At 41.8% G+C, this 26,515-nt stretch overlaps 1 protein-coding gene across 4 annotated transcripts in view; it reads left to right on the top strand.

The window, feature by feature from the left end:
• The window catches only part of LOC130926615 (calsequestrin-2), a 57,500-nt gene extending 31,063 nt beyond the window's left edge, over positions 1–26,437 (top strand). For 3 of the 4 annotated variants that reach the window (XM_057851617.1, XM_057851618.1, XM_057851616.1), the window contains 11 exons: positions 6,399–6,837; positions 10,878–10,962; positions 11,964–12,064; positions 12,132–12,243; positions 13,596–13,669; positions 13,738–13,868; positions 18,048–18,093; positions 18,173–18,227; positions 22,699–22,799; positions 22,866–22,940; positions 23,002–26,432. In XM_057851617.1, coding sequence (XP_057707600.1) covers positions 6,601–6,837; positions 10,878–10,962; positions 11,964–12,064; positions 12,132–12,243; positions 13,596–13,669; positions 13,738–13,868; positions 18,048–18,093; positions 18,173–18,227; positions 22,699–22,799; positions 22,866–22,940; positions 23,002–23,181 — 1,197 coding nt within the window. In that variant the 5' untranslated portion in view covers positions 6,399–6,600 and the 3' untranslated portion in view covers positions 23,182–26,432. Of the gene's footprint in view, positions 1–6,398; positions 6,838–10,877; positions 10,963–11,963; positions 12,065–12,131; positions 12,244–13,595; positions 13,670–13,737; positions 13,869–18,047; positions 18,094–18,172; positions 18,228–22,698; positions 22,800–22,865; positions 22,941–23,001 lie in introns of all 4 variants that reach the window. The other variant, XM_057851619.1, reaches the window with a different exon arrangement.
• Positions 26,438–26,515: the final 78 nt, after the last annotated feature.

Genomic DNA, 26,515 nt, shown 5'->3' with positions numbered 1-26,515 from the left:
CAAATCAGTTGAGACGCCACTTAAAGACATTAGACCTCAATCTCATTGATAAGCCGCTTGATTGTTTTTCAGGAAAACATGCCGAATATTGCCAATTGTCACAATCGTCCCGCTTTGTCAGTGTTCTATCAGTAAACCAGTGAGCACTGTGGTGAATCAGCGAAAATAAAAACTTTCCTCCTGTCCAAAGACACTTTTTTGCCCCTTCTATTCAGTTTTGTTTTTTTCGGTCAAATTTTTTGGCATGTTGTCCTGAAGAGTAAATGTTTCTAATCAATTTGAAGTTGTTATTATTTACTGATTTTATTACATTTTATTTTTCAGTATCAAATGGTCAAAAATGTACCTTGAGTGTATTTTTACAGTTTGGATGTGACTTTTTTTTTTTTTTTTTTTTTTCCCAGGCAAATTGATGCGCGTTAAGTCTTTTCTGTTACAAGCAAAACAATGTTAATAAAGTTATACTTTATTATAAGTTGATCTGTGTTACTTTTTTTTTCTTTAATAAAAAAAAAAGGACAATGTTAGGCTGAGGCGTACTTATAATAGTAATATTATAGACAAATGATACTATTTACAGTGGCGGCAGAGAGTTGGGGGGGCGCGAAACATTTACGTCTTCCTTGGTGGGGCGTAACAGAAAATATTGAGAAGCACTGGGTTAACCTCAGGTTAGTTTTTGTGATCCAACCCCCCCTTTTTGCGATCGCGTATTTTCGTTGCCTTTAACAAACCTTTCAATGCATCCGTTATTGTTTGCTTTGGGGTCCTTGTTTTCCGCATTTGCGGATCGTAACAACCTGCCAGTAATTGTTAGTTTTCTCTTTACATTGACGGTAAGATCTGCCTCAAAAAAATAAACCTGAGTGCTTTGCGGGTGGGCTGGGGAACAATGGTGAAAGCCTCAACTAACCTGTGACTAGACTCAACAACCTTTTAAATTTGACACGACTCATCTTTTGAACCTTGTGACTGAGCTCGACTCGATATGATCTCCTGACTTGACTCGACAAGGCTCAACCTTGTGACTCAACTCAACCTCCTGATTCGAGTCGATATAACCTTGTGACTCGACAAACCTTGTGACTCAAAAAGACTCAACCTCGTGACTCGACTTGATATAACCTCCTGACTCGACTCGACCTCCAGACTCAACCTCGTGACTTGACTTGACTCAACCTCCTGATTCGAGTCCATATAACCTCGTGACTCAACTCGACTCAACCTCCTGACTCGACTCAACCTCCTGATTCGAGTCGATATAACCTTGACTCAACTCGACTCAACCTCGTGACTTGACTCAACCTCGTGACTTGACTCAACCTCGTGACTCGATTACTCAACCTCGTGACTCGACAAGACTCAACCTCGTGACTTGACTCGACCTCCTGACTCGACTCGACTCAACCTCCTGACTTGACTCAACCCTGTGACTCGACAAGGCTCAACCTTGTGACTCAACCTCCTGATTCAAGTCGATATCTCGTGACTCGACTCAACCTTGTGACTCGACAAACCTTATGACTCGACAAGACTCAACCTTGTGACTCGACTTGATATAACCTCCTGACTCGACTCGACTCGACCTCATGACTCGACTCGACCTCCAGACTCGCCTCGACTCAACCTCGTGACTCAGCTCAACCTCGTGACTCGGCTCAACCTCCTGATTCGAGTCGATATAACCTTGTGACTCGACAAGACTCAACCTTGTGACTCAACTTGATATAACCTCCTGACTTGACTCGACTCAACCTCCAGACTCAACTCGACTCAACCTCGTAACTCGACTCAACCTGCTGATTCGAGTCCATATAACCTTGTGACTCGACTCAACCTCGTGACTCGACTCGACTCAACCTCCTGATTCAAGTCCATATAACCTCGTGACTAGACTCAACCTTGTGACTCGACTTGGTATAACCTCCTGACTCGACTCGACTCGGCTCGACTTGCCCACAACAGGTAAGACTCAGGACTTACTTGTGACTCAGATCATAGTGACTCGTGCAATTGTCTGTGAAATTTCTCACTTTAAAAGGGCAAATTGATCACGTTAAAATGTCAAACTTATAAACTTAAAATGTCAATGGATCACATTTAAACATGAATTGGATCACATTGAAATCTCAAATTTAGGAGCTTGAAATGTCACACTTTATCTTAAACTTTTAAAAATGTGACATGGACCACAGAATGTCAACCTTTCAAACAGGAAATGAATGACATTACAATGATCGGACGTCTATGGCCGTCAACGGCAGGCAATGAGTTAAAAAAAGCCTGTGAGAGTGGAATGAGCTGACCCGATCAGATTGGAACAGAGGTGCGTCGGGTCGGATTCGCCGCCAGCGAGCTCCTATTTGATTTAGCCTTATGAGAATGCCGCGGGGCAAATAAGTCACATTTCATTGCTGTGTTTTTATTGGCCGGCTCAAGCGGCCACCGCCAGTGGAAATTTCCCAGCTGCGGCTTTAGCCTTCTTTTTTTTTTACTTTACGGTTACATACTGTATACAGGCTGGCGTTGATTCAATTTTCTCTTGTTTCACGGCCCCCGCCCGTCGCCATAAAACCTTGTGATCACAAGCAGTAGGGGAGCGCAAACAAAAGCCTTTTGGAGCTTTCCTCCAAGTCCGAAGCCATTGTTTCAAGATACGGCTAACTCATATGAGCAGCAGGGGGCAACGAGACCCTGTTGCAGCCGCATAATATTAATCAGAGGAAGATGATCGCGGCTCATCGTAATACAGTGGTACCTCTACTTACCAAATTAATTATAACTGTCTTGTAACTTGAAAATTCCGTAAGTAAATGTAAATGACCTAATCCATTCCGAGCACAACTAAAACACCACATTAAATTGTATAATCGGGGTAAAACTGGAATAAAACTGCCAAACACATTTAAATCATTCCGTATTCTGTAGCTAAACTAACCGTTAATACCTGTAGATAATAGAACATAATGCAAAGGAAAATAGAAAAATAAAACATTGCCTTCCTTCTCTTTCAAGATGGTGCCTATCGCCAATCTTACTCTTTGCGACACAAAGACGCGAGGAGACCTGTGCTGTAATGTGCTACCAATATAGTGTACCATATGTTGGCTTGAAAAAACTTTTTGTGAGACAAAAAGGCGAGGAGACTTGTGCTCTTTTAGAGAACACTTCTAGCACAACACAGTTGTCCCTGTGCAGGTCATCATACTGCGACACCCAAATTGAAACGTCATCAACATTAGGCCAATAGGAGAGTAGACTCGCATTACTGAAGCATGATGGGAAAGATTATGACCAATAGGGTCTACCATAGACTTCATAATGTAGTGACGGGACACGGGGCCGATTCATAGGGGGCCTATCTCCGTCAAAGCTGACCGAGTGGAAACACAAAGAGCTTTTCCGTTGAAAATTCTTGGTAATAAATGCTTAAATCCCTGAATTCTTTATAGATATCGACGCAAAAGAGTCTCGATTTTTGGTTAAAAGCAAAAAAATGTGCAGGTAAGTAAATATTGCAAAGTATAATGCCAATGCTGTAGCAGCTGATTTCTCCCATTTATTTTTTTTTCTCAATGTTTCATTCACAAATGCATGCATGGTACGAAAAATATAATAATTACCTTGAATCCTCAAACAAATCACTCCTGAGACAGTCCTTCCTGTTTGTGTGCAGTACAGCTGTCATACTTTTTCAACCTAAATCCAGCGCATGTGACTGACCAAATAAATTAAGCGAAATGTTGGACAGCCCCCTTCGGGAAAGCGTGACTCACTGAATGGGGAATGTGTCATGTCAATACATTATGAAGTCTATGGGTCTACCTACCTTACCTATCTATTAACCACAAAAACACATTCAACCCAACTATTCCTCCACCTAGCAAGGGGAGTAAAGTTCACGATCTACTGTATGTGCAGGCCTTTAATTCACTTTACAAGGCATACTCACATCATCACTGAAGGAGCAGACGCATGAACCGGGAAACTCAGAACTGGTAATAAAGCACGAGCAGTTTCCAAAATAGTTTCTCCTTTTGGAGTTGCATGCAGACAGTAACTGCGGTCTGCAGGGGGCGTCGTTTCAACACTAGGGGCGCCAATTATAATAATATATATATATATATAATATACCAGGTATATAATATAAACTTCACATTGTGTGACCTGTTTTTTTTTTTTTTTTTTTTTTGAGAAAAAACCCCCTGAAAATTATCACTAATTACTTTGCCAAGTAAGTAAGTTGGGAGAAGTAATTTGTAACTAATTACTTTTTTAAAGTAAAATTAACAACACTGGTGGCCAGACCTGAATCCCATAGAACGCCTGTGGAGAGATCTGAACAGTGTTGTCACAGATTACTTGAAAAAGTAATTTGATTACTGATTTCGCCTCAAAAAAGTAATCTAGTTACTTTACTGATTACTTCATTATCAAAGTAAGTTACTTTAAAAGTAATCTATCACTTACTTTTTACCCATTTTTCTCCCTTTGCCGCCTCAACATAAGAATGACAACAGAAAAATGTTATCACATGTAAACGACTTTCCGATGATTGAATTTAAAGGGGAATATCAGAATTTCGCGCTAGCTTAGCCACTCCGGAGCCCTGAAACTAACAAATATCTGACAAACTGCTTGGAATTTGTTGAAATCAACTCCACCAACCAATTAAACCCCGCTAACTCTAAGATTAAGCCTAATGTCAAAACGTCTAAATTTCGGGTTATGGTTAACAGCATATCAGTGCCAATGTAAAACAATGCAAACTGACGGCACAATAATCAACAACACACAAGTGGATTGTACAGTGCAATAAACACAAAGGTGGTGGCCGGCGCAGATGCGCGTGCAGCGGTGCACATTAACAACCCGGAAGTACTCCTCTCAACACACGCGGTCAATTTGGCCACAAAACGTGGCGGCAACTAAGCACTTTATACTCAATCGGACTTAAAATACATCCCACAGATGCTAAACGAACACATCACCTCACGGCATAAATGTGCAACATGCATATGATGTAAACAAAGCTTGCCAACTTGGAGCGATGACTGCCCGTCGTTGCTACGGCAAAGCTACGAAACGGCCCCGCATGTAGGGGGTCCAACCTTTTGCTGATACCCTTCAGAATGAAGGAAAAATACTCACCTTCATTCATGGATATCCACAGATCAACATTCCCTCGCAACGTCTCAACACTCGGCGCGAATGTCCACCCGCCTCAGTCCCACAACACGTGACGCGAGACCAAAACAGGAAATAGCTAAGAGGTTGTCATGGAAGCACGTACCGGGAACCTTTTATTTTAGCATTTTCTATTCAAAATGCTCTTCGTACATGACTACAATATTCTTCATTCTACATACGTTATGAGGCAATGAAAAAATAGTAACGCAGGGACACTAAGGAAACTAACTTTAATCAGATTACTGGTGTAGAAAAATGAACGCGTTAGATTATTTGTTACTGAGAAAAGTAATCAGATTACAGTAACGCGTTACTAACTAAATGGCACCCTTCAAATCTCAGAGACCTGGAGCAGTTAGGCAAAGAAGAATGGTCTAGCATTGGAAGAAACTCATTGATGGATCCCGGAAACGGTTGTTCACATTGATTGTATCGAAAGGTTGTGATACCAAGTATTAGGCTGAGGGTGCCAATACTTTTTGTCCGGCCCATTTTTGGAGTTTTGTGTAAAAGTATAGATTTTTTTTTTTTTTTTCATTCACTTTTATGTTTTGTCATTGCAAGCAAAACAAATGAAGATATTTCTACCAAAGCATTTGTAATTGCAATCATTTTCTGGGCGAAATTGAGCATTATCTGACAAAATTGCAGGGGCGCCAATACTTTTGGCCAGCACTATAAGTACAAAATTCCTTATCTGAGCTCTCCGACCTTTGACCTCATTCCAAATATAATTCCGTTCCATTTCATGATACAAACATTGTGCAAGTTGGATAAGAATCCCCGAGTTCTGACGAAATTCCTCCCAATTAAAATGGATTGGACGTCCATCGTCGTCAATGGCAGCCCTTGAGTTACTGTCCGGCCCTTTCTTCACCCCCCCATTATTCAGTCCAGTAAAGCAAGTGATGTTCTTTTTCAACTCTCCAGTGATTTGAAAGGACAGATCCACTTAATGTCGTTAGTCCCTCTAAGTGAAAATGTCTGTTGTGGAAAAACCGACAACGATAAATTCACCGCTCGGTCTTTTTAGCGAAGGAAGACGACTCCGGAAGCCATTTTGCGCCGGCCTCGTTCTTCAAGTACCCTTCTGCGCGCACCTGTCGGCAGATCTGAAATACTCTCCGTCCCCTTTGTTTTTGGTGCGCTCCCAAAATAAGCCGAGCCGGTAAGCCGCCTGTCTTTCTCTCTGCGCCGTTTATTTTTAGCCCTCAAACAACTGCTCTCCTAAAAATGGGCCTACGGAGGTGCCGCCGCTATGTATGGACCTGTTTCTCCCCTCGGCGCGCTCCTCTGTCCTCGCCTGAAGGAACCGAAGGAGGACGCACGCACGCAAACCGGGGATATCCCATGGATCTTTTCTTTTGAATCCCGGCGACGATTTCGCGTCGCTTTTCTCGTGACCTCTTCATGTTCTCCTTCTGGTTGTTGCTGGTCCTCTGCCTGGGCCCGGCGTGGGTCGCGCCGGCCCGGAAGGGCCTGGAGTTCCCGCAGTACGACGGCAAGGACCGCGTGGCGGCCGTCAACGACAAGAACTACAAGAAGGCCTTGAAGCAGTACGACATGCTGTGCCTGTTCTACCACGGGCCTGTGGAGGACAACAAGGAGCAGCAGAAACGGCAGCAGATGACCGAGCTGGTGCTGGAGGTACGGACGAGATGCGCGCCAATTTCCTTGATTTACCGTTGCTTCATCTGCAAGAAAATACATATAAAAATGTTCCAGTTGTTCAGTATGCCGTTAAATATGATATTTTAGTATTATTTTAGTGCAGGATTTGTTGATATACAGTGATATCTCCTTTGTCACAGTCAATGGGGCCCAGAACACGCCACGATAAGTGCAAAACCGGAAAGTAGCGGGAAATTTGGAGGTATATGGCCGTCAATGGCATTGACTTACATATGCGTCAAAAGAATCCAAGTACATTGACATGAATAGAATCGACATACATTGCCATCAATGCGATGTAAATGAAGGGGAAATTTGGACGTCCATGGCCGTCAAAGCCATTCCACATGCGTCAATGGAATCAGGGACATTTAGGGGACACGTCCTGTTGATATCTGGTCATTTCTTGTTGATTTGGGGATAGGTTTTTTTTTTTTGCCATTGAAAATGAATGGGAAATTTGGACATCCATGGCCGTCAATGGCATCGAAATTTGGTCAAAATTTGTAGGATGAGATACATTTTGAATTTTATTTTTTTCCAAAAATCGGCGTTTACGGGCGAGGTGAAAATTTTTAAGGGTCGTTCGAAAAAGTTCCGGTCTTTTCAATATTTGAACGGTGCCGATCAGTCAAACAGTTAGGGCTGTGTGGAGTACCGAAGAAACGCCATTCAAAAAATATATATCATTTTACTATCTGGGCCTTTGCTATAGCAAAGCCCCATATAATAATTATGATAAGTTTCAAACATGTTCCAGTCCCACCGTATTATTTTTTAACAATAAAGTAGAAAAGTACTTGTCTTTATTAAATGCTTCATTGAGTGAGTCCACTCAAATCTGCTCAAGCTGCTCTCTTAGGGGCCGTTTACATGGGGACTCTCCGAGAATACGAAAAATTTCAAATGTGCATTTATATGGTTCTGTCTCCATTCGAACAATGTCGCAATTCCACATGAAAACGATGTAGTATTCATGCCAGCCCCTAGGGGACAGTGCAGATTTACAAGGCGATAGCGTTGCACTTTGACCCCACCAAGCTCCTCAGCCCAGAACGAAACATGCCCGTCCACTCCAAGCAATGGCATGTTTTTTGCTCCAAAAGGCACAAAAAATAAAAATATTCAACATATTTAAATTTTAAAATATTATTAAAACAGTAAATTAAAGCCAACGTTCTGCCATTTGCTGTTTTTGATATTTAATAGCAAAGCTGCGCACGCCCATGTGACGTGTGCGAGTGCTTAAGTCATCGAAGCGAAGGGGGTTTCCATTCATATGAATGCGCTGCGACCCCCCCGAATCAAATTTTTCCACTTTGGAGGCTGGATTCGGAAATTTGCGTCTTTGCCTTCCGTCTTCGCCGACACCATATGGGCGCGAGGCCATTCTGCAACTCAGTCATTGCGTCTTCGTGTCGCAGAGTCGCCATGTAATATGCCCCTTAAACACAATGAATTGCCACAGCAACTGTTTAACAAATTAAACGATGATTGAGGCATGCAGCGCTTTAAAGCTTCGGCTTCCAAGCATCTGTGGCAACATCAAACTTTAATGTATGCCAATCATCGTTAACTTTAATAAGCAACTCAAGTGCACTGCCTGACCAACAAAGAGCAGCAGGAGGGAGAGTAAGACTGTGATTTTTTTAATTGGGGGGGAAAAAAACTGGATGGACTCAAAGTTTGAAGCGTGAAGTAGCGAGGGATCACTGTATTTCAATTGTTAACCATTTAATGTCAATTTTAAATCAATTGCGATCAATTATCTAGGCAAAGGCCAAGATAATGTTGTTCTGCAACTTTATTTGGCTTTTTCTTTTTTTCTTTATTCAATATGTTCTCCGTGTTTTTTCGGCGCGGCGCGCAAGTCAAACCATTTGACCAATCTGCATGGTTCGAGTATCGAAACGACCTGAATTTTCGCGCTACGCAGGGAATTTTTCAAACGGCCCCGAAAAATGTTCCGTTCACTACAATGTTTGACCAAATCACATAATTTGGGCATCAAAATTCCAGGACGGAGAGGGGCATAAAAGTTGTATACAGAATTTGGAAAAAATTTACGGTTTCCCGGAAATTTGCCAAAAACATTCCCATTCCTTTCCAATGGAATTCATTGCGTTGATGCCATTGACGGCCATGTATGTCGAATCTATTGATGCCAATGTACCGTATTGGCCCGAATATAGGATGGCCCTGATTATAAGATGACCCCCTCTTTTTCAAGACTCAAGTTTGAAAAAAGACTTTTTGAACACCAAATTAATTTTTATACAGAAAATAATTATAGTACATCTGAAACAAATGATTATAACAATATATTTGAGAGAAAAAGCATGTTTTTTTGCCTCATTCAAATATTAACATCTGAACATTTAAATATGTAGACTAAAGTGCAATCACATTTGTAAATGAATGGCTTCCTGTTTTTGAAATGTAAATAAACCAAAATATTGTGATAAAACAACAAAATTGCAATAACTGCATTAACTATCAAATGAAGTCTAACTGTAGTCTTGAAACAAATCTGAATAAGGAAAAACATTGCAATAAAGTAATGCAAACTGGTTAAACTTGATAGTAGATGACGTCTGTCATAACAGAACATTGCTTCAATGAAATCTGGCGTCATCTAGCGTCGTGAATGGGTATAACGTCTAGACCGCGAATATAAGACGACCCCCTCTTTTTCAATCTTATTTCAATGGAAAAAACACAGTCTTATATTCGGGCCAATATGGTACTTGGATTCCATTGACGCATATGTAAGTTCATGCCATTGACTGCCATGGACGTCCAAATTTCCCCAATTCGTTTTCAATGACAAAAAAAATGAATGTCCCCAAATCAACAGGAAATGACCAGGTATCAATAGGACATGTCCCCGATTCCTTTGACGCATCTAGAAATAGATTTCATTGACGGCCATGGACATCCAAATTTCCCGTTAATTTTCAATATAAAAAAAAAACAACAATGTCCCCAAATCAACAGGAAACCAGACCAGATATAAATACCACGTGTCCCCCAAATGTCCCCGATTCCATTGACGCAGATGGAAGTCTATGCCATTGACGACCATGCACGTCCAAATTTCCCATTAATTTCCAAATGAATATACTTTGGTTCATGCATTGACGGCCATGTATGTTGATTCTAATGATGCCGAAGTATTCGGATTCCATTGAAACAAATGTAAGTCGATGCCATTGACGTCCAGTGACGTCCAAATTTCCCATTAATTTATCAACAGTACCTGTCCCCCAAATGTCGCTAAATCAACAGGAAGTGACCTGATAATGTTCCCAAACCAACTTGGGCGGGGCTAAGATCTGTGTCTCCACACAGCAAAGCCCAGAGCATGGGTGTCCAAACCTGTCCTCAAGGGCCGCTGTGGGTCCTGGTTTTTGTTCCTACCAATCGAGCACAGACAGTTTAACCAATGAAGTTTGTGCTAAAACAAGCAGCACCTGACTGTAATCAACTGATTACACTTGGGAGACACCAGATTGGTGAAAGGTTGTCCTCATGATGGGTTTCAACAAAAACCCGCACCCACTGCGGCCCTATGTGGAATAGTTTGGACACCACTGCGGTTCTCCAGAAATTGCAGTTTTTAGTTCAAAAGTAGTATTCAGCACACTTTAATGCACTGTCATAATTATGGAATATTAAGCTTGATGAACTTGCAATGAGTTCATTTGCAGTCAAAATATGTGAATTAACTCTGAGTTAACTGTCACCTTGCAGTTGCGTCGCGAGTACGACGTTAACGCAAAACGAGCGAGAGAGACACGTAGCCCCGCTGCACCCTAAAACGCATTGTGATCCAAATATAAATTATCGGGTCGTGCTTTTGTCTTATTTTTAGAACAATCCGCTTGATTATGTAAGTGTGCCTCAGTGCCCTGCAGGATATGACAATCTGTCCTCCATCTTCCCACCGAACCGTGGTTAAAAGAGTGTAAAATGAGGCTCCCGGTTCATCTGACGCTTTTGTGTTTGATGTGCAGCTGGTGGCTCAGGTCATGGAGGAGAAAGACATTGGCTTTGGGACGGTCGACTCGCAAAAGGACGCTAAAGTGGCCAAGAAACTAGGCGAGTATGATTTCCTTTTGGACGTCTCTTGATGTCAATGGTGCTGAAGAAGTCTTTCTAAAGCCCTAAGTCAGGGTGTCCAAACTTTCAGAAAAATGGAAGGATACAAGAGCCAACATGAAATCCTTCCACTTTCATTTGTTTATCATAGGATCGAAACGGAGTGAAAATCAATATCCTCATTTAAAATTTTATTTACATGAACTCATTGGCTGCCATTGATGACAACAGACGTCCAACCCATTTTAACCTGAAGGTCTGTCAGCAATCATTCGATATAACCTCTCGCTGTCAATGGCAGTGAAGGAGTTAAACAGTGTGATTTCTGCCTAGCAACAACCACGCCAACCAGTTTTTTTTGTTTTTCCGTTGATTTAAAAATATACATTAATATAAAAAAAAATTGAAATTTAAAAAATGTCATTTCAATTTAAAACTTTTTTTTTTTTTTTTACATGAACTCATTGATGGCGATAGACGTCCAAACCCATTTTGACTGGGAGGGCTGGCAGCGATTAACGTCTATTGCTGTCAATGGCAGTGAAGGAGTTAACCAGTGTGATTTCTGCCTAGCAACAACTACGCCAACCAGCTTTTTATTTCAATGATTTAAAAATATAAATATAACAAAAAATGGAAATAAGAACATCGATATCCTCATATTACATTTATTTTCTTTTACATGAATTCCTTGACTGCCATTGATGGCCTTAAATGTCCAACCCATTTGAACCGGGAGAGTTGGCAGCATTTACCCCACGAGATGTTTTATTTCTCTGTATACATTTTACATACTGTATATATCGTGTTTAGCAAATAAAAGTGGAAGTTGCATTGGATCCTTCAATTTTTCAGAAAGAAAAAAAATGATGATGATGATGATGACATTCTTCCCCTGAACTAAACCCCACTCCCAAAAATCCATCTGTGAAAAAATGAAAAGAAGGCCAATTGAATGAAGAAATTCATTTGAATTTTTCCATGTTTTGGTTTTGTCGCAGGCCTGGAAGAGGAAGGCAGCGTCTACATCTTTAAGGCCGACCGCGTGGTCGAGTTTGACGGCTGGCTCTCCGCCAACACCCTGGTGGAGTTCCTGCTGGACGTGAGTGGCTTTCAGACCCCGACGCGGGCCGGAAAGCGAAATGCAAAATGGCCGCCTCTGTCCGCAGCTACTGGAGGACCCTGTGGAAGTGATAGACAACGCTCTGGAGCTGAGGGCCTTCGACAGGATGGAGGAGGACATCCGCGTCATCGGTTACTTCAAGGGCGACGATTCTGAACGTGAGTCACTTTTCCCATGTTTTTTTTTTTTTTTTTCATCGTTGTTGCTAGGCAGAAATCACACATTTCAACTCCTTGGATTGACAGCGATAAGACGTCCGATCCAGTTTGACCAGTGGGATCCCCAGTCAAAATAGATTGGACGATTTTTTTTGTTCTATTATGAAACATTTTTCTTAAATTAAAAAAATGTTTAAAAACTGGTTGTCGCGTTGTTGCTAGGCAGCAATCACTTTTTTTTTCAAAAAATTAGAACATTACAATATTCACTTTTTCTCTCCATTTTTTTGTTCTATTGAAATGTTTTTAAATCGATAAAACATTTTAAAAAGACTTGTTGTCATGGATGTTGCTAGCCAGAAATTGCACTTTTCATCTCCTTGAATGCCATTGAGAGCGATGGGATGTCTAATCTAATTGGACGTCTATTGCCATCAATGGCAACCAATGTGTTAACCTTTCAAAATACTTAAAAATGAGGATATTATTTTATATTTACATTTTTCTGTTCTATTAAAATATATTTCTTAGATTAAAAATGACTGGCTGTCATGATTGTTGCTAGGCAGCAATTACTTTTTCTAAAATTTTTTAAATTAAAATATTCCCTTTTTCTTTTTTTTGTTCTGTCAAACTGTTTTTTTTAAATCAGTAACATTTTAAATAGGCTTGTTGACATGGTTGTTGCTAGGCAGAATTTGCACTTTTCCACTCCTTGAATGGCATTGACAGTCTAATCCAATTTGACTGTCAGTCAGAATGGATTGGACATCTATTGCCGTCAATGGCAGCCAATGTGTTAACCTTTAAAAAAATGTAAAAATTAGGATATTATTTTATATTTACATTTTTCTATTCCATTCCAATGTTTTTTTTCAAAAAGTGGTTGTCATGATTGTTGCTAGGCAGCAATTACACATTTTAATTCCAAAAATTTTAAAATTTGCATATTCCCTTTTACTTTCCATTTTTTGTTCTGTCAAAATATCAATGACATTTTAAAAAGGCTTGTTGTTGGGGTTGTTGCTTGGCAGAAATGACACTTTCCAACTCCTTGACTGCCATTGACGGCGATAGATATTAAATCTATTTGAAGTGAGATAGCTAGCATTGAATGATCACGTTTCACTGCCATTGACGGCAATTCACGTCCGATCCACTACGATGCTGCTCGGTGCAATTTACCCACCTAGTCCCGTCAAATTCGCGGCTCCATTTTTATCCCGTCGCCACGGCGCAGCTGCCGGCGCGTCGGCGACCCTTAGCGAGTGTTCTCGTTAGCGCGGCTCAAAGTTCATCTATTTCCGCCGCGCAAATGTCAGAAGAGCTAACGTTCTTCCCCGGCCTTTTAGACTACGACGCCTTCAAGGAGGCCGCTGAGCAGTTCCAACCTTACGTCAGGTTCTTCGCCACTTTTGATAAATCGGTGAGCCAGCATCTAGACGTCATTTCCTCTCGACGACGGTCCAGTTTTTGACATACGGGTGACGGCAGGTGGCTAAAGAGCTGACCCTGAAGCTGAACGAGGTGGACTTCTACGAGCCCTTCATGGAGGAGCCCGTCACCATCCCGGGGAAACCCTACTCCGAGGACGACCTGCTCGACTTCATCAATGAGCACAGAAGGTAAAGCGCTGCTGTCCAAACAATGGATGAAAATGTCATTGAATGTGGCCCACGCAAGAAGCTTGAGCGATGCCGACGTTCTGTTACATTTCTCAGCTTCAACACTAGATGGAGCTAGTCACTTAAAGAGTGCCTCTCCATTTGCTCAGGAGTCCAAACCTGACATGTTGAAATCGATATAGGAAACTGTTGAATTTCCGCCAGGAAGTCGAATCTTGGATTTAGGAGGAGCAGTGTGGTTTTCGTCCTGACCGTGGAACAGTGGACCAACTCTACATCCTCTGCAGGGTCCTCGAGGGTGCAGGGGAGTTCGCCGTGTCCCTCGGGTAGTCCTGAAGGGGGTGCTTTGGGAGTACGGCTTACCGAGCCCCCTGGTAAGGGCTGTTCAATCCCTGTACAATCAGTGCCAAAGTTTGGTTCGCATTGCTGGCAGTAAGTCGGATTCGTTCCCAGCGAGGGTTGGACTCTGCCAAAGTTGCCCTTATCACCGATTCTGTTCATAACTTTTATGGACAGAATTTCTAGGCGCAGCTGAAGTGTTGAGGGGGTCCACTTTGGTGGCCTTAGCATTGCATCTCTGCTTTCCGCAGAAGTTGTGGTGCTGTTGGCTTCATCAAGCCGTGATTTCCAACTCTCGCTAGAGCGGTTCGCAATCTAATGTGAAGCGGTCGGGATGAAGATCAGCGCCTCCAAATGCGAGACCGTGGTCCCCCATCGGAAAAGGGTGGCGTGCCCTCTCTGGGTCAGGGATGAGATCTTCCTCCAAGTGCAGGAGTTTAAGTATCTTGGGGTCTTGTTCACAAGTGAGGGATCCACAGGCGGATCAGTGCGGCGGCAGCAGTGATGCGGACTCCGCACCGGTCCTTTGTGGTGAAGAAGGAGCTGAGCCAAAAGGCGAAGCTCTTGATTTACTAGTCGATCCATGTTCCTACCCTAACCTATGGTCACGAGCTTTGGGTCGTGACCGAAAGAACAGCAGCTGAAGTTTCCTCCGCAGGGTGTCTGGGATCTCCCTTACAGATAGGGTAAGAAGCTCAGTCATCTGTGTTGAGCTGCTACTGCTTCGTGTTGAGAGGAGCCAGCTGAGGTGGCTCAGGCCTCTGGTTCGGATGCCTCCTTGACGCCTCCCTGGAGAGGTGTTCTGGGCACGTCCCACCGTCGGGAGGCCCTGGAGATAATCCAGGACCCCTTGGAAAGACTTTGTCTCTCAGTGGGCTTGGGAACACCTTGGGATCCTGCTGGAGGAGCTGGTTGAAGTGGCTGAGGAGAGGGAAGTCTGGGCTGCCCCCACGACTCTACCCCGGATTAAGTGGTAGATAATGGATCGATGGATAGAATTTCAGTTGATGAAGGAGATCAGGAATAGCAGAGTAGTCCTCAGGATTCTCATTTTCGTAGGATATACAGTACGTATATACTACTATATGATATATATAGTGCTGGCCAAAAGTGTTGGCACCCCCGCAATTCTGTCAGATAATGCTCAATTTCTCCCAGAAAATGATTGCAATTACAAATGCTTTGGTAGTAATATTTTCATTTATTTTGCTTGCAATGAAAAAAAAAATTCAATCATTGCATAATACTTGGTTGCACAACCTTTAGACAGTATAACTCCGAACAACCGCTTCTGGTATCCATCAATGAGATTCTTCCAATGCTCTGCTGGAATTTTACACCATTGTTCTTTGGCCAACTGCTCCAGGTCTCTAAGATTTGAAGGGTGCCATTTTCAAATCTCTCCACAGGTGTTCTGTAGGATTCATGTCTGGACTCATTGCTGGCCACTTTCTCCAGTGGTTTCTCTCAAACTATTTTCTAGTGGTTTTTGAAGTGTGTTTTGGGTCAATGTGACCTCTGAGGGAGACCCAGCTTTCTCAATGAAGCTGCAAAATCTGTTGGTCGTCTTCAGACTTCATAATGCCATGCACACGGTCTGGCAGTGCAGTGCCAGAGGTGGCCAAGCAACCCCAAAACATCAGGGAACCTCCACCATGTTTGACTGTGGGGACAGTGTTCTTTTCTTTGAAGGCCTTGCTTTTTCCCCTGTAAACTCTTTGTCGATGCCTTTTCCCAAAAAGCTAAACTTTTGTCTCATCTGACCAGAGAACATTCTTCCAAAACAGAACATTTTGGTCTTTGGAGATGGACTTGTAGCCTTGAGATTGCCCATGCTTTCTCACAATTTTGCTTCTCAAGTCCTCAGACAGTTGTCTGGTCTTCTTTCTTTTCTCCATGCTCAATGTGGTATACACAAGGACACAGGACAGAGGTTGAGTCAACTTTAATCCATTTTAACAAGTGTGATGTAGTTATTGCCACCACCTGTTATGTGCCACAGGTAAGTAACAGGTGCTGGTAATTGCACAAATTAGAGAAGCGTCACATGACTTTTTAAAGGGTGCCAATACTTTTGTCCGGCCCATTTTTTGCAGTTTTGTGTCAAATGATAATGATTTAATTTTTTTTCTGTCTCTTGTAAGCAAAATAACTGAAGGTATTACTACCAAAGCATTTGTAATTGCAATCATTTTCCGGGAGAAATTTAGCATTATCTGACAGAATTGCAGAGGTGCCAATACTTTCGGCCAGCAGTGTATAGATACAGTGCGGCAAATAAGTATTTAGTCAACCACTAATTGTGCAAGTTCTCCCACTTGAAAATATGAGAGGCCTGTAATTGTCAACACAGTTAAACCTCAACCATGAGAGACAGAATGTGGAAAAAAAACAAAAACAGAAAATCATATTGTTTGATTTTTAAATAATTTATTTGAAAATCATGGTGGAAAATAAGTATTTGGTCAATACCAAAAGTTCATCTCAATACTTTGTTATGTACCCCTTGTTGGCAATAACGGAGGCCAAACGTTTTCTGTAACTCTTCACAAGCTTTTCACACACTGTTGCTGGTATTTTGGCCCATTGCTCCATGCAGATCTCCTCCAGAGCAGTGATGTTTTGGGGCTGTCGTTGGGCAACACGGACTTTCAACTCCCTCTGCAGATTTTCTATGGGGTTGAGACCTGGAGACTGGCTCGGCCACTCCAGGACCTTGAAATGCTTCTTACGAAGCCACTCCTTTGTTGCCCTGGCTGTGTGTTTGGGATCATTGTCATGCTGAAAGACCCAGCCACGTCTCATCCTCAATGCCCTTGCTGACGGAAGGAGATTTTCACTCAAAATCTCTCGATACATGGCCCCATTCATTCTTTCCTTTACACAGATCAGTCATCCTGGTCCCTTTGCAGAAAAAACAGCCCCAAAGCATGATGTTTCCACCCCCATGCTTCACAGTGGGTATGGTGTTCTTGGGATGCAATTCAGTACTCTTTCTACTCCAAACACGAGAACCTGTGTTTCTACCAAAAAGTTCAATTTTGGTTTCATCTGACCATAACACATTCTCCCAGTGTTCTTCTGGATCATCCAAATGCTCTCTAGCGAGCCGCAGACGGGCCTGGACGTGTACTGGCTTCAGCAGGGGGACACGTCTGGCAATGCAGGATTTGAGTCCCTGGCGGTGCGTTGTGTTACTGATAGTAGCCTTTGTTACTGTGGTCCCAGCTCTTTGTAGGTCATTCACTAGGTCCCCCTGTGTGGTTCTGGGATTTTTGCTCCCCGTTCTTGTTATCATTTTGACGCCACGGAGTGAGGAGGGAGTTGAAAGTCTTTGTTGCCCAATGACAGCCCCAAAACATCACTGCTCTAGAGGAGATCTGCATGGAGGAATGGGCCAAAATACCAGCAACAATGTGTGAAAAGCTTGTGAAGAGTGACAGAAAACGTTTGGCCTCCGTTATTGCCAACAGAGGGTACATATGAAAGTATTGAGGTGAAGTATTTGGTCAATACCAAAAGTTTTTTTCCACCATGATTTGCAAATAAATTCTTTAAAAATCAAACAATGTGATTTTCTGTTTTTTTTCCACATTCTGTCTCTCATGGTTGAGGTTTACCTATGTTGACAATTACAGGCCTCACTAATATTTTCAAGTGGGACAACTTTCACAATTACTGGTTGACTAAATACTTATTTACCCCACTGTACGTACTTACAAATGGTGTGGTTAAATTTGACACCCAAACAGGCAACAAAACAACAGCAAAAGTAAAGAACTCCATGTTTAAAATACACACAGGATGGAATTATCTCAATGTCTTTTTTTACATCTTCAGACCCACTTTGAGAAAACTGCGTGCAGAGGACATGTTTGAAACCTGGGTGAGCATCCATGGAAAGCCACTTTTAATCTTTTTTTTTTTTTTCTGACTTTTTCTGACACGCTTGTTTTGTTTTTCAGGAGGACGATATCGATGGCGTCCACATTGTTGCTTTTGCAGAGGAAGAGGACCCGGGTATACCAGACCTCTAGTCATTGGCACATTTTTACTTTAAGTTACATAATATGGCCCGCTGCCCTAACTTTTAAAAGAACTTCCTGTTTGAGCAAACAAGTGCAGATGTTCCTTGTTACAGAGGAGCCCCCTCGAGCGTACTAGTTTTCGTGGAAGTCGTATACTCAAAAGGCACATTGTAGTTTTCCAATCAAAACATATCTGGCTCCACATTTGTGTTTTTCATGTCTAAAAATGGCTATCAGATTGATGAATGTCTTCTATCCATGGATGATCCATTTTTAAACTCCTCGGTTTAAAGCAAGAGGGCGAGCCGTTTAACCCCTTGATGCTTGAATTTACATTGCTCGTTGCCGTTGAGAGTTCTAGGTGTCCAATCCAATTTGACTGGGAGGGTTGGCAGCAATCTTAGCCTCCCCGGTCAAATTGGATTGGACACCTATCACCGTCAAAGGCAGGCAATGAGCCAAAATCATATTTCATGCTTATAGGGATATGTATGCGATATCTACTGTACAGTCCCTGACATAAGTCTTGTCACTTATCCATTATGTAGAAACATTAGCTAATAACCTGACTTTTAATGATTCACTTGGTTTCAGACATGGCTTACATTGAGACCTTCCCAAATGATGTTGAATGTATTTGTTTCTCCGAAAAAAGATTGATCATTTTATGAAGACACAAAGGTCAAATTTAGGCAAGACAAAAGTTTAGTCATCAACAGAAAGTAGGCGTAAAATTGAACAAAAATGTACTTCAAATACAAAAATAAGTTACATAACATAAGCGAATGAAGTAGTGATGCTGTGAGATCCAAATTGAATATTTTATATGACTTCCAAGGGCTCAAAGGACTGCATCCATGCGGTTCGGCAAGGATTCATACAAGTCATCAGGAACGTCAAAGAAAGCAGTCTTGAATGCCTGCAGAGTTCATCAACATTCTTGGGTTTCGTCTTCCATGCTTCCTCTTTAATCCTGTTCATGTCTGGTGACTGGGTTGGCCAGTCCTGGAGGATCTTGATCTTCTTTGCCTTGAGGAACTTTGAGGTAGAGATTGAAGTATGCGTTGGAGCACCATCCTGCTGCAGAATTTGTCCCTTTTTATGATTCGGAATGTAGGCAGCTAAGATTTGTTGATATTTCAGACTATTTATGTTGCAGATCTCTCACACACACCCATACTGAATGTAACCCCAGACCATGATTTTGCCACCACCAAACTTCAATGTTTTCTGAGTGAATCTCAGATCCATGCCGGTTCCAGTAGGTCTCCTGCAATATTTGCGGCGACTGTGGTGTAATTCAATGGAAGATGAATCTGAAAAATCCACCTTTTGCCACTTTTCCAGCGTCCATCCTTTTGACAGGCTGTGGGCCTTGGCAAATGCCACACGGTTTTTTAATTGTCTTTTGTTTAATGCTGGTTTCGGGGCACTGATTCGACCATTTCTAGACAGAATTCGACAGACTGTTCTGGTTGACACAGGGACTTCAGGTGACCAGGTCTCGTGGAGCTCGGCTGCAGTGGAAAAAGATGAAGATCCTCCAGGACTGGCCAGCCCAGTCACCAGACATGAACATCATTGAGCGTGTCTGGGGTAGGATAAAAGAGGAAGCATGGAAGACGAAACCCAAGAATGTTGATGAACTCTGGGAGGCATGCAAGACTGCTTTCTTTGATGTTCCTGATGACTTCATCAATAAATCGTATGAATCCTTGCTGAAGCCCATGGAAGTCATACAAAATATTAAATTTGGATCTCACAGCACGACTACTTCATTCGTTTATGTTATGTAACATACTTTTGTATTTGAAGTACATTTTTTTGTCCAATTTTCACACTACTTTCTGTAGGCGACAAAACTTTTGTCTTGCCAAAATTTGACCTTTATGTCTTCATTAAATGATCAATCTTTTTTCAGTGAAACAAATATATTTTTGTACATTCGACATCATTTGGGAGGGTCTTAGCTTTCATATGAGCCATTTCTGAAACTAATTGAATCATTAAAAGTCAGGTTATTAGCAATTGTTTCGACAAGACTTTTGTCAGGGACTGTATGATGCAACCAGTCAATTAAAACGAAAACATTGCACCTGTTACCATTAGTGTTCCCATGTTGTGCTAATTTCTAAACTAGTTGCTAGTGGAGTATTCCCAAATATCGGTAGGGAGTACCCTGGAATTACAAAAAAAAAATCAACAGGATGTGACCTGATATGAATAGGAATTGACCCAGGAAATTCTCCAAAATCAAAAGGAAGTGATCCAATATCAATAGGAAGTGACCTGGAATTAAACAAAAATCAACAGGAGGTGATGCAAAATCAACAGGATGTAACCTGATATGCGTAGGAAGTGACCCAGAAACGCCCAATATCTCCAGGGAGTGACGTGAAATGCTCCAAAATCAAAAGGAGGTTATCAGATACCAGCATGTGACCAGGAAATGCCCCTGAAATCAACAGGAAGTGGCTGTAGTTGCCCCAAACCAACAGGAAGTGACCCAAAATCAATAGGGAGTGACCTGGAATCATCTGCAAAATCAACACGAAGTGAAATGATCACGAATTGATCAACCACCAACAGATGTGCTAATTGCCAAGTCGGTTGCTAGTGGAACATTTAATATACGTTTGAAAACTAAACCCTGCATATTTATCGTGAGCAGTCACTCACACATAGACTTACACGGGGCGCGGGGTTGATAAATAGGGAGCCTGCATTGTTGGTGAGGCCGTCAAAGCTGACCGAGTGGAATCACAGACAAAGCTTTTTTTGTTGAAAATTCTTGTGAATAGATGCTAAAATCCCTGAATTCTTTATAGATATGGACGTGAAACGGTCTCGATTTTTGGTTAAATGCAACAACAACAACAACAAAAACGCGCAGTTAGTATTTAGTTTACGTAAATATGTCGAAGTACAATGCTAATCTGTTAGTGAATGTAGCTAGCGGCCGCCAGATGTAAACAGAGCTTTTCTGGTGAAAATCCATGTGAATAAATGCTTAAATCCCCGAATTCTTTATAGGACGTAAAACAGTCTCAATTCTTGGTTAAAAGCAAAAAAAAAAAAAAAAAAAAAAAAAAAAAGCATTTATTTTACGTAAATATGACGAAGTACAATGCTAGTCTGTTAGTGAATGTAGCTAGCGGCTGCCTGACGTAAACAGAGCTTTTACAGTAAACATTCTTGTGAATAAATGCTTAAATGCCCAAATTCTTTATAGATATGGACGTAAAACCGTCTCAATCCTTGGTTAAAACCAAAAAAAAAAAGGTTCAGTTAGCATTTATTTTATGTAAATATGTCGAAGTACAATGCTAGTCTGTTAGTGAATGTTACTAGCAGCTGCCTGATGTAAACAGCTTTTACAGTGAAAATTCTTGTAAATGAATGCTTAAATCCCTGAATTCTTTATAGATATGGACGTAAAACAGTCTCGATTCTTGGTTAAAAGCAAAAAAACCGTGCCGTTAGCATTTATTTTACGTAAATATTGCAAACTATGATGCCACCAACAGATGTGCTATTTGCTAAGTCGGTTGCTAGTGGAACATTTAACATACGTTTGAAAACTAAACCCTGCATATTTATTGTTAGCAGTCACTCACACATAGACTTCATAATGTATTGACGGGGCGTGGGGTCAATAAATAGGGGGCCTGCATTGTTGGCGAGGCCGTCAAAGCTGACAGAGTGGAATCACAGACAAAGAGCTTTTTTCGTAGAAAGTTGTTGTGAATAAATGCTTAAATCTCCTAATTCTTTATAGATATGGACGTAAAACGGTCTCGATTCTTGGTTAAAAGCACGAAAGAAAAAAAAAAAACCGTGCAATTAGCATTTATTTCACGTAAATATGTCGAAGTACAATGGTAGTCTGTTAGTGAATGTAGCTAGCGGCCGCCAGATGTAAACAGAGCTTTTCCGGTGAAAATCCCTGTGAATAAATGCTTAAATACCCAAATTCTTTATAGATAAGGACGTAAAACAGTCTCGATTCTTGGTTAAAAGCAAAAAAACCGTGCTGTTAGCATTTATTTTACGTAAATATTGCGAACTATGATGCCAATGCAGTAGCTGCTAACTTGTCCCGCTGATTTTTTTCACGTTTAAAAATGCATGCACGGTACAAAAAATATAATAATGACCTTGAATCCTCGAATAAATCACTCCTGAGACGATCCTTCCTGTTTGTATGCGTTACAGCTTTCCTACTTTTTCAAAAGAAATCCGGCGTTAGATCGCTGCGTACGTGTGTTTGTTGAATAGCTTCTGTTGATGTGGGCGGCCCCCTACTTGAATGCGAGGCGCAGTGCATGACTGATCTGACCCGTCAATACATTATGAAGTCTATGACTCACAGCCGCTTAGTCCGTAAGAGCAGGTCACAGACATCAATTTAGCGTTTTGTCAACGTTACGGCTGGCTGGCTGATGTTTTGTCCTCCCTCTCAGATGGTTTTGAGTTCTTGGAAATCCTGAAGGAGGTGGCTCGAGACAACACGCACCTGCCGGAGCTTAGCATCGTCTGGATCGACCCCGACGACTTTCCCCTGGTTCGAATTCTCACATTCTTCCCATCAATTCTTTTCATCTCATCACTCTCTCGTTTATCCCACTAGTTGATCCCCTACTGGGAGAAAACCTTCAAGGTGGACCTTTTCAGACCGCAGATCGGCGTGGTCAACGTTACAGACGTGAGTCCGTCCGACGTCCGTGTGTTTGTGTGACGTTAAGTCAGGCAATTTTGATTTCCAGGCCGACAGCGTGTGGATGCTGATCGACGACGAAGAGGATCTTCCCTCGGCTCAGGAGTTGGAGGACTGGATCCAAGACGTCCTCTCCGGAAAAATCAACACCGAAGATGACGACGACGATGACGACGACGATGACGAAGATGATGATGACGACGATGATGACGATGATGACGATGAGTAAAATAACTGACCATTGGTGATTCCAGAACATGATGGATTTTATTTCATAAATGAACTCATCAGCTGCCATTCGATGGCACTTAATAAACACGAATATTCAATGCCCGACAACCCACTTCAAATGACGTCCATCGCTATCAATGGCAGGGAATGAATTTAATAAAGCAAATTAGGTGCATTTCGCGCGTTCCTGTGTTCTGTGCATTCTTCTATTGAGTGGAGATAGGGACATCTTGAGGCCGTTTTATGGTCCTACAACGGAATCCCATCAATGTAGGAAGTTGGGCGTCATCTGCTGGCCAAAATGTGCATTGCTAAGTAAATATTTGTGTCCATAATGACGATAGAATTGTAAAATGTCGCCATAAAGTTTGATATCGTTTTGGTGATATATATTAATCAGCACTGCTTTAAATAATGTTAAAAAAAAAAATCTGCATGAAGTTATTAGCCAGTTTTTAGCAGACATGAACGTTCATGCGCTGACAACCCTCCTTTAAAAAAAAAAAAAGTGGTATTGTTACAATATCTGCCGAGACCACACATTCCAGTATCGTATCTGTATCATTTTAAAAAATTGTATTTTTGTGCAACACTATTGTCAACAGTGAGCAGCAATAACTGTATTATTCACTGTGACCACTGGAGGGTGATATTGTATTGTGTACTAATGTTGCATCTATGAGCTGAACTTTATAAATGACCGGATCTAGACTACGCCCCTCTCTGCTTCTTATCCACAAGCTAAGCACCCACTCGTAAATGTGATTTACTTTTGGAATTTTAACCATACAAATCAACAGTGGTTCGAAAATGTTCCAATTTGGTAATTATTGCTAGCCTTTGTGTTGACCTAGACGACCTGCTACGTGATACACACACGACACAACTGTTGACGAGACACAAGCGTGGCCATGTTGCTGGGGGCATCGATCTACGTCATCACGTTTACACTGTCAAAAAACACATGCTTTTGTAATAGTGAATTATTATTGTTACACAGCGGTTATCTTTCATACCCGTTAATCAATCCGTGTATTTCTGAATAGTTTACTGTGACCCAATTGTTAATTGTATATGGCGGAAAACACTCAGGTGACTTGACATTCCGCTCTGAGACCCCCAATTTGCAGCAGGGGTGTCTTCACGTAGCTGGCGGGAAACATGCTAGTTGTTCATTCTTTCTCTAGCAAATCATCGAAGCATACTTTGAGTGAGCACTACACTATAGCCTACTAACCACAAGCCTTTTTCTATTGAAACTGTTACCACTAAGTAACCTAATGTGAAAATCCTGACTGACCACTAATAGGCTAATACTGGCGCTAAGATAGTGCTAGGCCGTCTGGGGGGAAAAAAATCACGATTTTCAATATACATACACACACATATGTATATATATATATGTAACCGGTGTGTCAGCGCTGCCCGGCGTTCCGCTCCCACCTCTGACCAGGCCGGGACGCGAACCCTCGCGCCACGACACTTCCACTCGGCAAGCAAGGACGGTAACCACCGCGCCAATAAGCTCGAGCCAGCGGCGCAGCCGTTAGCGTCCTTGCATGAAGGAATCAGCAGGGAGGTTTCCACGCTCCACAACGGACCTGCGTGTACCCGTTACACTCACCCCCCGAAACCTTCGCTGCCGAGCCGGGTCACGGCACCATCGTAACCGGTGTGTCAGCGCCGTCACGCGTTCCGCTCCCACCTCTGACCAGGCCGGGACACGGACCCGCGCACCACGACGCTTCCACTCGGCAGGCAAGGACGGTAACCACCGCGCCAATAAGCTCAAGCCAACGGCGCAGCCGTTAGCGTCCTTACATGAAGGAATCGGCAGGGAGGTTTCCACGCTCCACAACGGACCTGCGTGTACCTGTTTTATATATATATATATATATATATATATATGACGGAAAACACAGACAAGACTGAAAAAGCAAATTCTGCTCTTGCACCCCTCTTTAAAATACAGCAGTTTATTTTAAGCCAAAACAACTGTTGTGTTTGATAGAACAATATGTCTATATGCGGCCATAGCAGATTCATGGCGCATGAAGCCCCTGAACTATTTTCAATTTGTCCATTTTACCCTGGAAACCCCCGTTTACGGACGTCGCGCAACCGCTTTTGTTTCAACCCAGCCATAAAAAGCAGGAAAGTATATTTCTTATTCAAAATGTCTCATTTTTAGCTTGAAATCATTAATTGATGTCTAATATTTTGTTTAAAAAAATGACTTAGAAAAATTATTCACTCACATATTTTAAACTTTTAAACATTACGTCACAATGAAAAAAATAGTGTCTGTAAAAAAGTCACGGATACCTCATAACTATTGCTTAACTGTATTTTTCTTGTTACTGTCGCATTTTCCCCGTTATTTGAGATGATAAATAATCCATCCAAACAAAGAAAAATCTTTAAAAAAAAAAAAAAAAAAAGTTTGAAAAAGTAAATATATGAAAAAGAACATCTCAACCACTCCTTGATGTCTGCGATTTTTGCAACGCCACCCTTGTTATATGACCATGTTTCACCCATCAAATTCCCAAAAATTCCAGCTGTGGCCATTCACAGCTGTGTCTTGTCACTCAGTGATACATGCTTCATGGAGTTTTTGGATCAAAACGAGGTAAGTACGCGACAATATCTCATTAAAGTCATGGTGTCTTTAATTCTGCTCTTTCATGCTCTCACCTCCAAATAGGGTTTCGCTGTTGTTATTTTTATTATTTTTTTTTTAATTCCCTCCTGTTCAAATGTTTTCTTCCCCCAGAAAATTGAGATTTTAAGCTTTCCAATGATGTATCACACATGCATATAGGACAATTTTAAAATTTGGCCAAATTGGGGGTCTCATCTACATCTAAGCCCGTCAATGGGGGGCAACTGGGTATGTTTTCCCGGGCCTCAGGACCATAAGGGCCCCTGAATGACGCTTAATTTATTTTACTTATTATTTAAATCATTTTCTGATTAAATCTTATGTTAAAACTTTAATATATTAAATATTTCCAATATATACTCCTTTTTTTGGACAACACCTCCCCCCTCTTTTTTAGCAAAGAATGGTTTGACCTCTCTCTCGCACACTCAAGGCTACACTATGTACGTGCCCTGGGGAAATTAAAATCCGTCATTTTTATAAACTCGAAACATGGCGAGTCGTCATAAATCTGGTGCGCAGAAAAGAAGAAAAGAGATGACCACCGCTTGTAACCTATTGAGCTGCGGTATGACAAGACATGTTGCACACGTTGAGCCGAGGAGAGAAAAGGTGCTTGCAAAGCGGTAAAAGTACTGCGTATGTGGCAGGGCTGGGGGGGGGGGGG

Source organism: Corythoichthys intestinalis, chromosome 12 (genome assembly GCF_030265065.1).
Source record: "Corythoichthys intestinalis isolate RoL2023-P3 chromosome 12, ASM3026506v1, whole genome shotgun sequence".
NCBI lineage: Eukaryota > Metazoa > Chordata > Actinopteri > Syngnathiformes > Syngnathidae > Corythoichthys > Corythoichthys intestinalis.
Note: the sequence above shows the minus strand (reverse complement) of the source record. Positions and strands in the feature narration are given on the sequence as shown.